Source organism: Anguilla anguilla, chromosome 15 (genome assembly GCF_013347855.1).
Source record: "Anguilla anguilla isolate fAngAng1 chromosome 15, fAngAng1.pri, whole genome shotgun sequence".
Classification (NCBI taxonomy): Eukaryota; Metazoa; Chordata; class Actinopteri; order Anguilliformes; family Anguillidae; genus Anguilla; species Anguilla anguilla.
In genome coordinates, this window is record NC_049215.1 from 25,752,485 (window position 1) to 25,768,015 (window position 15,531).

The following is a 15,531-nucleotide window of genomic DNA, read 5'->3' on the forward strand; positions in this document are numbered from 1 at the left end:
CCCCGCCTGCATTCACAGAGCCTGACTCATATCTGGACATAGAACATTACCGCTCCCCACTGTGAGTATGACACACCCCGGTCACCTTCTACCGCCTCACACACACACACACACAGACACACAGACACACACACACAGAGCCAGCAGCGGCTAAAGCCACCACCGACAGGGGAAGACTCCTTCAAGCAGAATAATTCTGGGCATAATCTCCACACACACTCACCAGCAATGTCATTTAGCATAGTATAAATCCCTACAGGAGCACAAAAAAGAAAATGAATAATAGTCATGTGAGGTCACCCAACAGTATTAGAGCAGTCCAAGTATACAGAGATGCACTGCCAACGAATGTTCTTCAGTTTAACTTTATATTTCTTTATTTAAAAAAGGACTGTAAGTGAATGTGTCAGACTTAGGCTATTATCTGTTTTAACCAACTGTCAAAATCCTATAACTCTATTCACAGTTAGGGAAGAAGCACTATCATCAGAACACAAATGCACTGAAACAGAAAACAGAAATGAGTATCAATTTATGTGAGCTATTGAAATCCTTTAATGGCCCGTGGAACATAAGAGTCGAAACCACATTTCCCTTTTATCACCAGGCAACACAAGAGAGTGGAGGATAAACAAGACTACACATTAACACATAAACATAACACATGCAACCTCCGTACATCTCTCAAAATAAATAAAAACTGGACAGAACTCCTTGATTGAATGAACCTAACATGCATAATTCAGTCTGGTAAATGCCTTATAAATGCCATCCCCTTAATGTGTGCTTTGTACACGCAGCCAAACACTTTCCCCATGGCTGACCTTCAAATACACATGTACTCTTATGTAAGAAGCTTGTTTCCATGCCAGTGAAACATACTGTACAGTACAGTATGTAGTGCATGGAAATGGTGGTGTAGGGTACAAGGGGGCATCAAGCCCTGACTCTTAGTTAATAATAGCAGTAGAGCAGAGATTTGGTTTTAAATAGCAACTCTGTGTACCTTTTCAATAAAAAAAGAAATCACAATTCACACCTGCGCAGCCTGTGGTCTGTGCTTCACATTATGATACACTGCTGTAATATTTTTAATATTCATAAGTAGCTCTGTTGCACACAGTTCCAGGACATTGCTGTACACACAGACATGACATAACACACAAACACACAAGAGAATTGACCAACTTGCAAACTTAACTAAACCAGACTTCCCAAATCCCCCGCCTCCATAATGCCCACAATTGTGAAGTGCCCTCTGTTTTCTGACTCCCCTTGTTCATTCATTAAACAGCATCTGCGACAGACAGACACACTGTGCATCCACACCAACAACAGGTAGTGCGTGCAGTTTTGAGGAGGTGGGATTACTGATGTATTTCCAGGGAAGCAGAACAGTCCCACAAAGGTCACAACGTGGGAAAGATGTGGGAGACGACATCAGCATAACGAAATGAAAGTCATTTTTAAACTATGTGAAAATCGTTCGTTGGTGTGCTAGGCATGCCTCTGAAAGAACATGGCAAGCAGTAGCGTAATGAACTCACAATGTCATTACTGCACTTAAGAACAAGATATGAAGGAAGCCAAAAGAATGTGTTAACAACCTGCAATTCCACAAACTGCAACTGAAAAGAATCCTACTGTCAAAGCCATTTTTTCTGTAACCACGGCAACTCTTCATTAAAACCCACAAAGCGGTGAAGATTCATTCTCTCCGGTTTCTCACTGTCCGACACAGTGCAAGAATCTCCATACATTCGCACCACTCAGTTATGGGTAACGGTAGCAGTAAGCGGGGGGAAGGAGGTCCTTACCGGTTTTGGCATCTTCGCTGCCTCTCCCCCCTTCTGCTTTCGCTGCGAAAAAAAAAAACAATTCGTCGTCCGTCTTGAGATGGCACGTTCACTGGCTCTAATGAAGGAAAGCATACACAAAAAAATAAATATAAACACTTTCACAAGAAGATACATCACACATTTACATCATGGACGTGCTCTAAACCAAAAAACAGGGGGGCACCTCTGCCTATGAGAAGAATAGTAGAGCCCAATCCATTTGAATATTTTAATGGAGAGCACCAAAAAATTCAAGGGGGCACAAAGTCATCCCAATCCAGGGTGTGGCAAAAATGTGGTGAAAGTAAGCACATCATTTTCTCATTAACATACATTATCAAATGTTCATGAATGTACATTATCACACACTCAGACAGCTCTGTATCCATTCTGTGTAAAGGCCACTTTGTCAAGTTCAAACTCTTCTCGGACATCCACGCGCATAAGTGCCCAGCCCCCACCCCCTATTTTCCATTGAAAGGGATTCACAGTTCTCTGGAGGGCCCATCACTCTTCATTGCGCAGAGGCTGCAGACGGCTTAAAAGACACCGAATCACAAGTGACACTTGAGGCCAGTATGAGCTCCAGCAGTATCCAATGTGATCCAAGGCTTCTGTACACACAGTGGTCCTCAAATGCCTCTATACTATAGGTTTGGTTGAATCTGAAGTTTTCGGTATTGTTGGTTTGGCAACCAGCAGTCTCTCTGAACAGTACAGAGACATTCGCAATGCCAGTCTGAACCAGAGGACAATAAGGAACCTGCAGACTGCATCTGCATTTCATAATTCGCAAGCTAGGCCATCAATTGGTTTACCTTGTTTAAGCCACCTGCCTTTTAAGGAGTTCATGGCCTCCCAAACCCACCGGTTGGAGGGTGGAGTATTCAGCTGTCCCTGATCACAGTCAGAGTCTCTTGCTTGTGCACGCAAGCAAAACATTTTGTACAAACAATAACAAAAAAATTCAATTGTAAGATTATAAGGGTCATACAATTTCAACATTTTAATTTGACTTCTTGAGTTATATCACCTGGGTTTTTTTTGTTGTTTTAGCAAGACAAACATTGGAATCCACTTTTTATTTGCTACCGTCTGTCGCTTTTTCAAAACTGTCAAATTAGCTAGCCAAAAATAGCTAGCAAACAAAAATGATTTCCCCTTCTCTATCAGTGCCATCTGAACAATAGAGAAAGTGGTAGTCAAGCAAGTTGTTTATCTTCTTGCAGACAAAGAGATTAAAATAAATCCCTCAATTACAAAATGGATTCAAAAGCAATTCTACTGCATTCTGTAGTGGCTGGGAAACCGCAATTACACTCCTCCAGGACTCACAGCTCTGCAGCACACCCCCTGTTTCAGCTGATTAATGCCCCTTTCACACACAGAACCCAGGGGTAACACAGGATGCTGAACACAGGTTCAACTTGCATTTGACACATTCACACCACACTATGGGCACGGGTAAGAACCGGGTCCTCCCCATTCACAAAAGACCCAGGTCCGCCATTTTACATCTGTACATGTTACGGTTTTTTTTTCCTGCTATTAGGCTACAGCTTGGCAGCCAGCTGGCAAGCGGACATACTGTAGTTTAGCATTACGCTGGCTTAACACAGCATGTTAAATCCTGAATCGACAGCAAAATGAAGTACACCAAATGCTTTGTAAAAATCTAGCACAAAATGTTTTAAGTAAACACATTATTTACTAATTACCGTAACATAATTATCTGTGACAACTGAGCAATCATCTTCTTGCGTCAATCTAGCAGTGAATCTATCTAGCAAGAATGAGGATAAATTCCAAGGAGCTCGATTCTAATACAGATTTACATGAATATGGTTTCCACCATTTATATAAAAGTTTTGGATCATCATTTCTGCATGAGAGGTGTCTAACAATGCATTCACACGAGCACATGCATGCATTTTTAATTAGTGGTGCATGTATCTCCATGTTGCCTCCCCTACTGTGCAGTAGTCTGTCTGTGCAGGCTGAGGTGAGTGGAGCAGGGCTTCACTACCTTGAACACGATCATACCATAAAGAGAGGCCTCATTGGATATGCACACGATAGTATTATCCCCTCACCAAGAAGCCATTCAGGAAATAGTTGAGGTTTAAATTAGAGGGTGGGATCCTTTTATATACAAAAGGCCACACCTCCCTGGTTTCTCCAGCAACCAGCAGTAGGTTAAGCCTCTGTAATCTGACATTGTACGTTTGTTTACAGTTTTGACAATGCCTGAACAGTAGTTACAGAGGAAGAGTACAATTATTCATACAACTGACTGTCGTTTCTCTACTTCCAACTGGCCTTCAGGTAACATGGCCAGTACAAGTCCATCTTTTTAGCAGAATTTAAAATCTAATTCCATTGTTTCTCTGTTCAACTCTACCTATTACACTCTCTGAGCACTCTAAATTACAGGCAAGTGGCTTTGTAAGGTGTCAGATTTTTAGTTCACAACAGGAGAATCCAAATGATTCTAAGTTGCATTTTAGCTCTTTTAGAACAGGGACAGATATATATGCGTGCCAATATACAGTCCTGTCCCTTTACTGTTCTACTCTTTATCTCATACTTGTCTATTCTCCTCTGTTTAAATATAGAAGATGAGCGCATCTTCCTCTACTAAGTTCCTCACTGAGTAGGCTATAGCTACCAACTCACGGTTCATACAATAACAACTTTGGTATTCCCTGATTGTAGCAGCAGGTACTGAGTTTCTGCTCTGTCCTCTCCACTATAAACAGGCCTCACAAAGTAAAGAATGGAGGACTGACTCCACACTTTGCATTTTTTGTACGAAGCCCCCTCAGATGCAAGGGCACAATGCTTCTATTTACGACTGCAGAGCTTGAATTACATTTTTCTGAAAACCACTCTATGTAGTTGGTGGATGGAAAAATTTGCTTTTTGCACACAATTTCTGCAAAAGATCACCACCAAATTAGAAAGAAAGGAGACACAGCCATTCTGTTTTTCTTCACATTGAAATATTATGAACATGAAATATTTTCATGTTTAAATAAATTATTAAAGTAGTATAAATATCATAATACTAAAAGTATGTAATAATAGAAACACTTTATGATATGAATATTTATGAGGCAGTCTATTCATTATTAATAGCTGAGAGACGCTGAACTTGGGAGAAAGGGCGAGTATGACTTGAATAGTGCAATGCTGGTGAGGTTACTTTTGCCACCTGAATGAAATCATTTTCAGTCGTAACAATGGGAGACTTTTCTGCTCAGTCCAACTGACTGTTTCAATGGAAGTCGAAATCGTAAAATTCAGATCCTATATGTGAATGAATTCAGGTAAATTTTCTGTCACGTACAGTAACTGACATTGCTGTCACAGTACATCTATAGCTGCCTATGCACCACCACGCGAACGACTTCCAAGATGCATACAGTAGTGTTTTAATACAAAATTGTGTTCCTAGAGTACAAAGTTGAGGGGGAATGCTATGGTCACTGATTCCGACAGAAAACTCGTAAGATTTTACAACACCCACCATTTATTCTAAACAAAACTGAATGACGAAAATGTTGCAGCTATAGGTCTCACCGCAACCCTGCTCAGAAAGCTGCAATGACACTTAGACCCTCATGCAAGAGAAAAATTTACATAAACATAACATAAATACCTAAATACCCAAAAATAAATATGAACATTTGACATTGGATTTCAATGTACATTATTCCTGAAAGAAATATGAAAACCGACAAACGGCGACTGTATATCCTATCATGCAGGTTTCATTTAAAGCTGCTCAACGTGTAAAAGACGTTGTAGTAATAATAAGGACAACATCTTCACGATCTTCTGTCAATTCTACACAGACGACTGTTTTAAACTTGAATTATTGGAGGGGTGTAAAGAAATCTCCATCCATCTAATTTGGTGTTGGGGGTTGAGCAAATCAACAAGATGATCCACATTCACGTGGATAATCCCCGCACACCACTGTACTTCATCACACTGTCAACCCTTACTTTGTGAGGCAGGCAGCCCCATCGGAACACGCGGCGATAGGCAGCAACGACATCACCCAGTATGACAACAGTTGCCGCTGCAGAAGTCATTCGAAGTGCCAGACCCAAACTGCAATTAAGCCAATGCCCGGAGATAAAACGTAGGCTAATTTACAAATGTGAAACATTCCCGGTTTGACTTCAACGAGTGCACACATTCGATAACGGAACAACGTTATCTTATTTAGCCTAAGTGGGGCTACACCGTAAACGGCAGGTTTGACGTTGGGGTGAAGTTGCAAATGTATGGGTCATAAGCGGTTAGAGCACCCTGCGGGAATGCCGAAGAGGTCGCGGTGTAAAATAAGGCTAAGATGCATTATCCGTACACTTAATTGTCGTTTTACAGCTTATGAATTCCAATAATTGAAGGAGTGTAGACGAAAATTATGCTACGCATTCGCAGCGACCTGTACCCTAGTTAGGCTATACCCCCAACTTTGTATAGCAGATTGCTGCATTGTAATAACAACGGCTTCAAAGCGCGTGTTATAATAATTCCAATGTGTATTAGGACGATATTTGACTTATATAGCTGCATTGTTACCTTCACCATTAAAATAAAGTACTGTCAACGACACATTTTTTTCGCTACGCATGTCCACATCGTCTATTTCTCACGTCCGTAATTAGCTACCAAAGAGTACAACTCGAATCATTTAGGGAACACACTGGCATGAAAATATCGAAAACATAAGTACTGCAGTAGTCATGGATCCCACTTAAATGTTATCAAAACACTTTTATGCTACAGGCCTGATAACCATAAGAGGAGGTTTTAACATCACAGAGAACATACCGTTTCTCTTAACAGCATTGTTTAAATCAGTTAAGGCAGGCTAACTCACCACAAATGAAGAACTGCTCCCTGAAAACGGATTACAGCCTGCCTGAAAGCATGATGTCCTTATTTATTCCCAAAACAGAACAGTCTTCGCAGCTACGATCCCTGCTGGTCCTCTGGCAAAGTGTACTGATGGTGATGTATACAAAAAAAAAAAAAAAAAAGACCGGGGAGTTCCACCAGTAGGAGAGGTAAACGCAGTCAATATGGCCGTCAGTCTGCGTGCGAGGCGTGGTTCCTATGATGACAGAAAGAAGGGTAAGGGGGGGACATTCACCGCGGTGTGCAAAACCCACGGAAAGAGCAGTACTGGCTGTCACTGTGAAGGCAACCGGCTCGCACAAGGGCCAGGTGATGAACGTCTATGATGCCATGGCGTTTAGACTACAGCTCATAAACAGGCGAGTGGCTGCCTAGTTCGGACTTTCAGTCTTCAGAAGTTACACATCTGAGCTCGAGATAACTTTTAAAAGTATTTTTTTAGAATAATCTAAATTACATCTCCCATTACTCGCATTGCATTTTCGTGGTATTCCATGGATGCATAGATCTATGTTCATGAAATTAAAATTATGTTTAAACACAAATACACTATATATAAGGGGTGGGGGGGGGGAGAGAAGTTCCAACTCCATATTAATGCCCATGGTTTTGGAATGAGATGTTCAACAAGTACACATGGGTGTGATGTTCAGGTGTCTAGCATGTGGTAAATCATGGAAAAGCATGTGCCTTATTTTGGATTACATTTCAACAGGAAGTTTTAATAATTTACCCTGTAAATTCTCAAATCTGCACAGTGTATCAGTGAAGTAAAGTTCAGTTTGACACCCTCACACACATGCAGCTATAGTTCACATGCATCAGAAGGTTGAAGTTGGATAACACAAGATGCTGGACTCCACCCCAACAAATCCTGGTCCTATATGCCACACAAATGACCGAACTCATAGATTTACTCACTTGGTTTATCAGCACGCACACACATACATACACACCCATACACACTTACATATATACTTCCTCAGTCCCTTATTCACCCTCATGGCCATTCACATTCTCACCGATTCACTCAATCATTCAAAATCAACCACTTCAGACGCTTGTGCCCCACGCAGTCCGACAGCACACACAATCATATCCTCTCTTGCGGTCTCGTCTTTCAAAAATAATACAGTAGGCCTGTACACTATGTCCCGGCATGCCTCCACCATCCGCTGAGTGAGAGATTGAGAGCTGTTTAATTCAATAACATAAAAGGTAACCTCCTATGCTTAACCATATACAGTCCAGCCTCATTAACTCCACTCTGACCAATAGTCAGCTAGCAGCACATCACACAAAACGGTCAGAGGGAACTGCGTATCTTTGTATTGCTATTTACATTAACAATGTAGTACATTCAATTGGCGCACAGCCACACTCTATAAATATATATTACTGCCATCTAGTGGATATATACCGTTATGATATATTATGGGGAATAGATACAGCATAAAATACATTTAGAAGGGCAGAATTATTTAATTTTGTTATTCAAGTCATTCAGGAGAATCTTCAAATCAGTATTTTTACACTGTATTTAAGTGAATCAGTCTCTCTTATTCCTTTAGATTCTGTTCCTTCCATTTGATCACATTCTCAGTAGTAGTAGTAGTAGTATTCTGTGTCATTAAGAATAGACACCAACCATTTTTTAAACGTTTCACCAAATGGTAAAACCTTCACTAATTAAAGTCAAATTAGGGGTTCTTGTTTGGGTTAAGGAAATAAGGAGATTAGATGTAACAGCAGGTGATTAGAAGAATTAATGGACCAGGGATGAAGGTCAGCCATTGTAGGGGAATAAGACTTAAAGGTCTTAAATACCTAAATCTTATCACAGAAATGGGAAAAATTTCAACCACTGAAGGAGCCAGTCATTTCAAGTGAACCCTCTGATATCATATTTCAAGCCTTTTATCATTTACAAATTGTAAAATGACATGTTTTTGGACCAAAGATAGATAACATTATATATGTGTGTGTGTATATATATATATATATATATATATATATATATATGTGTGTGTGTGTGTGTGTGTGTGTATATATATATATAGTCTGTGAAAATGATTAAATATTAACAAAAGGCAGGTAACTCATTTATATTCATTTATTTTACCATGGTTGTAATGCAAACATGATTCCCTATCCATCTGTATCAAGAAATGTGGTATTAGCCATGCCTAGTTATTAAGTGCTAATGAAGTGCAATATTGTCTGCCCACTGTTTTTCATCATCCATAGGTTTCTCGTTCTAAACAAGGTGGGTGGTGATGGGGTGGGGGGCTACATGTAGGCAGTCAAAAGCCATGTGTTATCTCAGAATGACTGCTGCACAACTAAAAAATAACTGTTCACCTCACCCGTGTTCATTATTATTTTCACAAATAGGTTTTGAGACAGGCTGCTAGGCTGGTTTCAATTTTGAGAATAGGAACAAAATGAACCGTTTTTTTTTTCCCTTTCAAACCTAGTTCAGGAACATTATGTTGCGGTGGAACAAAAGAACAGAAACGTTAAAATTCCAATTCTGCTTACAGCAAACAGAATTACTGGCCTGACAGAGGAATGCGGTATCTTTAGTTTCCTAATTGTTTTGCAACTAATGCCTTGCCTTGATTTGTAAATGTCCACAACATTTTTCTTGTTCCTACTGAGAGATTTCCTTGGTGACGCATGGATTATTTAAAATTATTATGGGTGTGAATAATTGGGACATACATCTTCAGTGCAAAAAATAGTACTTCTTCAACAATATATTTTTCTTTGAGCAATTGTGTTAGTATTAGTAAAAGTATAAAGAGTACAAGTTTCCTGTTTTTTTTAATCAATTTATTTTTCTTAGATAAAATAGCATAGTAAAAGTGATTGCACAGTAATAGTGATTTGGTGCTTTTTTCCTCAATCTTAAAGTCATACGCAGCCATTAGTTCCTCCTTATGACAGCTGGGAGGGGCCTTTTACTTCCTTTGAGACTAAAGGCTGGTGAGTACAACGGTCTTCTTGTTCAGTAAATTTAAGTACTTTGTATAAGCAAATGTTTGGTTACCTGAATGAATGCTTCTTGAATGTGGTTTCAGGGACTCACTGTGAATGACATTTTTTGTTATTTAAGTTTTATATGGTTGTAAAGGGTACATAAACCCGAAAGCTAGCTTGCTGTGAGCCTAAAGACTGAAAAGACAAGTACTTCCTGAGTTATTTCTGTACAGTAAAGGGCATGCATATAGGAGTTTTACAATGAAATCAATACCAGGTCCAAATAGTGTTCCTGCATTCCCTTAAGAACATACTGAAGGATAGCAAAGCTTCATTATAGTATTGAGCTGACACAAAAAAACACTATCAGCTAAGGGAAAAAAATTGTCTAGCTTCCCTTTTTATAGGAGACTGTGTCATATAATCAAGCCTTTGTGTGTACTGGTCAGCATTACAGAATTGAAAAATTTGGCAATGCCTCCGCATGCCCTCCCCCTCTAGATCAGGCCCTGGTTTGCATGATATTACACAATACATATCAGAGTTTGAGAATGGTACTTTAAGCCGCAATAAAATGCATTTGGTAACATATGACCATTTTTGGCACAATATGTCAATTAGCCTACAAGAGGGAAATCAATTGTGAATCTCATGCTATGTAATGGTCCTGACAGAATCTGCAGTATAGAAGTAGTGAAACCACTTGGAAAAAGTTAGCATTCTGCAGTTAGCTGTGATATATTTTCGTGAATTAAGGGCCTCCTCAAAGTTTTAATTTTCGAAGTGCCAACTTTAAAAAGATACAAACATATTTAAGTAATATAGACTGGGTGTAACTTCTTCTAAGACTGTGAATGAAAAGTGGGACCAGTTCAAAAGGGTTATTGTTGATGCACAATGTAAATTAATTCTCAAGGTACAGAAAAGTAAGTTGAAAAAGCAGTCTCCCCAGTGGATGAATAAAGCTACATACGAGGTGTGGCTATTAAATAATGAGACTAATACTGTAATTCAATTTTAATGAAGAAAACTTACATTTCAATTCCTTTCCCCTTCAATATATTCCCCTTCTGCAATTACACACCGCTGCATTCTGGTCTTCCACTGATCAAAGCAGTGCAGTAGGTCTTCTGTTAGTTGTCTCAGAAGCTCCGTCGTTTTCTTCTTCACTTCTGGAACAGACTCGAAACGGGTTCCCTTGAGTACAGACTTGATTTTAGGGAAAAGTACTTGACCACCCTCCCTATTCACCTGATCTAGCACCATGCAACTTTTTTCTTTTCAATACTGCAATAGGAAAAGTAAGGAGCAGGTTAAGTGCATGAAGAATAAAGGAGCATAGCTTTGTAATGATATTGTTATTTGAAGAGAATTTTACCAGAAAGGAGGTTACTAATTGGGGCAATTTGATTTATGCGTTTCAATTCAGAAAAGAGATTAACAAAGTGAACTACAAGAGATTTATTTACCTTAGATAAACATTGGATCGTGTGGCCCTAAACAACCGCATAGAGCGTTTATGCCACGGGCCGGCCCTGGCAAGATACTATCTAGTTTGTAGGTAAACAGAGCAGTAGGTACAATTTAGCAGTAGGAAAATGGTGAGCATCGTTAGGCTGAATAGCCTGTTCCAATCATTATGTCATGCCATGTCATGTTACATTACATTGCCTGTGGCAGATGGGTTCCCCCTTTGAGTCCGGTTCTGCTCAAGGTTTCTTCCTGTTATCAGTCAGGAAGTTTTTCCGTGCCACTGTTGCCCTAGGCTTACTCTTTAGGGGCTGGTTCTCTGTAAAGCTGCTTTGTGACAAAGCTCCTTTGTTAAAAGTGCTATACAAATAAAATTGATTGATTACATTACATTATATTGAATGTTATGTTATCCATATGTATGTTATGCTGGCTGAAATAAATGTTTTGACATGATGTTTTTTTTTTTTTTAGTTCATCAGTAGAAGAGGAGACATGGAAAGGAGAAATGGGGACCAGCCTGTCTGGTCTTCTCTGGTGTTGGCATGCTTCCTCTGGCATTGCTGGCTACCGAATGAACTAACAACAGGATACTATCTAAACAACTGCACTGCTTATCGATCTCAAAATGGCACCAACAGACACAGAGTGCAGTGTCAGAAGCAGAATTTCTACAATGTTCCCTCAGACATACCATCTGAAGTGGAGGCTTTGGACGTGTCCTTCAATTTCATTTCGCAAATCAAGGTGGGGGATTTCAAACTCCTCACAAATCTTAAATATTTAAATGTCTCTCACAATCGGATCTGGCATGTGGAAAAGAGTGCCTTCAAAGACTTGATCACCTTGCGTGAGCTGAATCTTGCTCAGAACCGCCTAACTGCTATCTCAAACGGCATCTTTCATGGCCTTTTCAACCTCCTAATAATACGACTGGATAGTAACTTAATCAGTAGGATTAATTCATCAGTCTTTTCTTTACTCACCAATATAAACACTGTGAACTTGAGTACCAACAGGCTTCAGCATATAAAACAGATTCTACCTATCATGAAACTGCCTGCATTGCAGAATTTGTACATTGGAAAGAACAACTTTTCTACTTTTAAATCCAACGACATCTCAAATACATCCCTGGGAATAAAACTGTTGGATTTATCCTGGACTCCACTAGAAATATTCCAGATAACAGAAGATATTCTCCCTCATCTTGAGACCTTAGACATCTCTTACCTCGGTGGCAATGCCAGTCTGAAGTGGGATGTGCAGGACAAGTCATTTTTACGCAGTGTAAACAGACTCAACCTGAGCGGGATTCACATCTCCGAGGCAGAAATGGCCAAAGTATTTAGTAGCCTCAGTGCCTCATTGAACAATCTGAGGATGTATGAAATGACGCTTAACATCAAAACGCTCGTGAATGAAGCCTGTCAGATCCCCACTGTAAGAGTCATTCGCCTCAAATCAAACAACATCACTTCTCTTGATGACCATTTATTTTTGTCCTGTTCATTTGTGAACGAGATGGATGTAACCAGTAACAAGATCAGTCATGTGTCAGAGCTCGCATTCAAACCTCTTGAGCAGGTAAAAAACCTGCGTCTTGGCCACAACAAAATGACTGTAGTCCCGAGTGCTATCCGACATCTCCCTGCCCTTGAGATGGTGGACCTCAGCTTCAATAGAATCTGTAATATCAGTTGTTCTGACTTTGCTCACCTGAGACAGCTGAGCGATCTCCACCTGTTTCATAATCACATATCAGATCTCAGCCCCTGTGTATTCAAAGACTTGCCAAGTCTTCAGACGCTGAAGTTGGGGACCAACAAATTATTGAGCATCACAGGTGTTTTCAGTGGCCTACAGAAACTGCAACACTTGGAACTGAGAAATAATAAACTGAGTTCGATCAGAAAAGCAGACTTTGAAAGCTTATGTTCTCTCATATACTTGGATCTTGTTGACAATCAAATTACCATGATCGAAAATGAGGCTTTTTCAAAGCTAGCCAATCTGAAACAGTTAGATCTCAAATCAAACAAGATCACTGAGGTTACAATTAATTCCATAAATATCTTTGCAGGGTTGTCCAACTTAGAAATGCTGTTTTTATCCTCAAATTATATATCATATGACACTCAACAAGAATTAGAACACCCCCCATTCTCTCTGCTCAAGTCTCTGACAGTACTGGCCATCAACAGCCAAGGTCATAAAGGACTACGCAATCTGCCACCCAACCTTCTGAAGGGCCTGACCTCTCTGCGTAAACTCCAGGCTGGAAATACAAACACTGAACTTCTGCACCCAGATACTTTCAGTCACACCCCACACCTGTCATACCTGGACATTAGTAAGAATGTTTTTACTGCTCTCACCCCTCAAGTGTTCTGGAACATTCCAGAGCTCACCATGCTGATCATAACTAAAGCCCGCTTACAATCCCTGGACTTCCTGGACCATGCTAACCTCTCCAGGCTCCAGTCCCTACAGGTGAAGCAAAACGAGCTGGCAGTCATTAATGAGACGCTGATTCTTTCTCTCCCTGCCCTCACTTACCTCAGCATGGAGGAGAACACCTTCACCTGTGACTGCAACAATGCTTGGTTCATCCAATGGGCACACGACAACAATCACACCCAGGTTGTTGATGCCGGAAGCTTCACCTGCAACTACCCTGCTGACCTGAGGGGATACAAGTTGCTGGACCTGAACACTGAATCATGCAATGTGGACATAGGATTCTTCTACTTCATCTCCACCACCATTCTGGTTGTGTTGACCCTGCTGGGCTCAATCTGCTACCACTTCTTGCGCTGGCAAGTGATCTATGGCTACTACCTCTTCCTTGCCTTCCTCTATGACAGACAGAAGAAAACGGCAAAGGGGCCACAGGACTTCAAGTACGATGCCTTCATCTCCTACAATGCTCGGGATGAGCCATGGGTTCTCGAGGAACTTTTGCCCGAGCTGGAGAACAAACAGGGTTGGAAACTCTGCCTACACCATCGGGACTTTGAGCCAGGAAAGCCTATCCTGGACAACATCGTAGACAGCATCTACAGCAGCCGCAAGACCATCTGCCTGATCAGCCGCCACTACCTGGAGAGTGAGTGGTGCTCCAGAGAGATCCAGGTGGCCAGCTTCCGGCTCTTTGATGAGAAGAAGGACGTCCTGGTCCTGGTGTTCCTGGAGAAGATTCCACACAACCAGCTCTCCCCCTACCACAGGATGAGGAAGCTGGTGAAGAAGCACACCTACCTGAGCTGGCCAAAACCAGGACAGAACACCATGGTCTTTTGGCAGAAACTCAGAGTTGCCCTGGAGACTAAGGAAGGACCTGACCAGGAAAACCCAATTCTATCTGGGCTTGAGAATTAAGGCTGTATTACAAGACAGATTCCACACACTCCAATTAAATTTCTTTTTTTTAAATTATATAGACGATTATGAATTTCTCATTTTAGTAAGTTTTTCTCATGTCAGTTATACATCTGGGTGTTCGTCATGCAAGTCGTGGGTGTCATATATTTATTTGACTGAAACCAAAGAACAAGAACTGGGATGTACTTTCATGTTCAATGCAGTTCCTACTTAAAATGCTTAGTGCACTCCAAAACTATGTTAATTGTACAGTGAAATTAGTTATTTTTTGCTATAAAGGCATTTGGATTTGATATCAAAAGATGAATATGAGACAAAAGAACAATCAGGTTTTATTTCATTGTATTTGGTTTATTTACATGTGTAATGTTTTACCATTTTTTGTGTAGAGTCCCCCCATTTTCAGGTCTACAAATAAGGTAACTTTGACAAGACAAATATTCTTGAATTTTTTCTCTAATCACAAGATGCCAAATCACACTGGTCACATTGTAACACGCTAGCAAGCTTATCCCACCCTCATTTCAATCCTTACATGTTAATGGCAGGTATATATATGTGCAGGTGCTGAACTAATATTTGGGATGGATTTGCTATGCTTTTTGTATATGCTTCTGTTGAATTAACTCTTCAAATTACTTAAAATTGTTTTGCTCACACCAAAAAGCGGAATACTAATTAAAATACAAAATAAAAAACAACAAATTGTTCTCAATAACAATTTATCAAAATCAAAATTACTTAGTTTGCACAACCAGCGTGGGATGTCTCATTATTACATTATAGGCATTTAGCAGACGCTCTTATCCAGAGCGACTTACACAACTTTTACATAGCATTTTACATTGTATCCATTTATACAGCTGGATATATACTGAAGCAATTCTGGTTAAGTACCTTGCTCAAGGGTACAACGGCAGTG

At 40.2% G+C, this 15,531-nt stretch overlaps 2 protein-coding genes across 2 annotated transcripts in view; one reads left to right on the top strand and one right to left on the bottom strand.

Annotated features, from left to right (window-relative positions):
- The window catches only part of LOC118214203 (radixin-like), a 39,250-nt gene extending 27,792 nt beyond the window's left edge, over nucleotides 1-11,458 (bottom strand). The window contains exons 1-3 of the mRNA XM_035393917.1: nucleotides 10,791-11,458; nucleotides 6,736-6,969; nucleotides 1,818-1,914 (exon numbers count right to left, since the gene is read on the bottom strand). Coding sequence (XP_035249808.1) covers nucleotides 1,818-1,829 — 12 coding nt within the window. The 5' untranslated portion in view covers nucleotides 1,830-1,914; nucleotides 6,736-6,969; nucleotides 10,791-11,458. The remainder of the gene's footprint in view (nucleotides 1-1,817; nucleotides 1,915-6,735; nucleotides 6,970-10,790) is intronic.
- Nucleotides 9,730-15,263, top strand: tlr22 (toll-like receptor 22). The gene is made up of 2 exons (XM_035393916.1): nucleotides 9,730-9,761; nucleotides 11,700-15,263. The coding sequence occupies exon 2, from the start codon at nucleotides 11,721-11,723 to the stop codon at nucleotides 14,604-14,606; it is 2,886 nt and encodes a 961-aa protein (XP_035249807.1). The 5' UTR covers nucleotides 9,730-9,761; nucleotides 11,700-11,720; the 3' UTR covers nucleotides 14,607-15,263.
- Nucleotides 15,264-15,531: the final 268 nt, after the last annotated feature.

Excerpts from the sequence above, each read along its gene's own strand:
- tlr22 (XM_035393916.1), top strand. The coding sequence starts at position 11,721 with ATGGAAAGGAGAAATGGGGACCAGCCTGTCTGGTCTTCTCTGGTGTTG.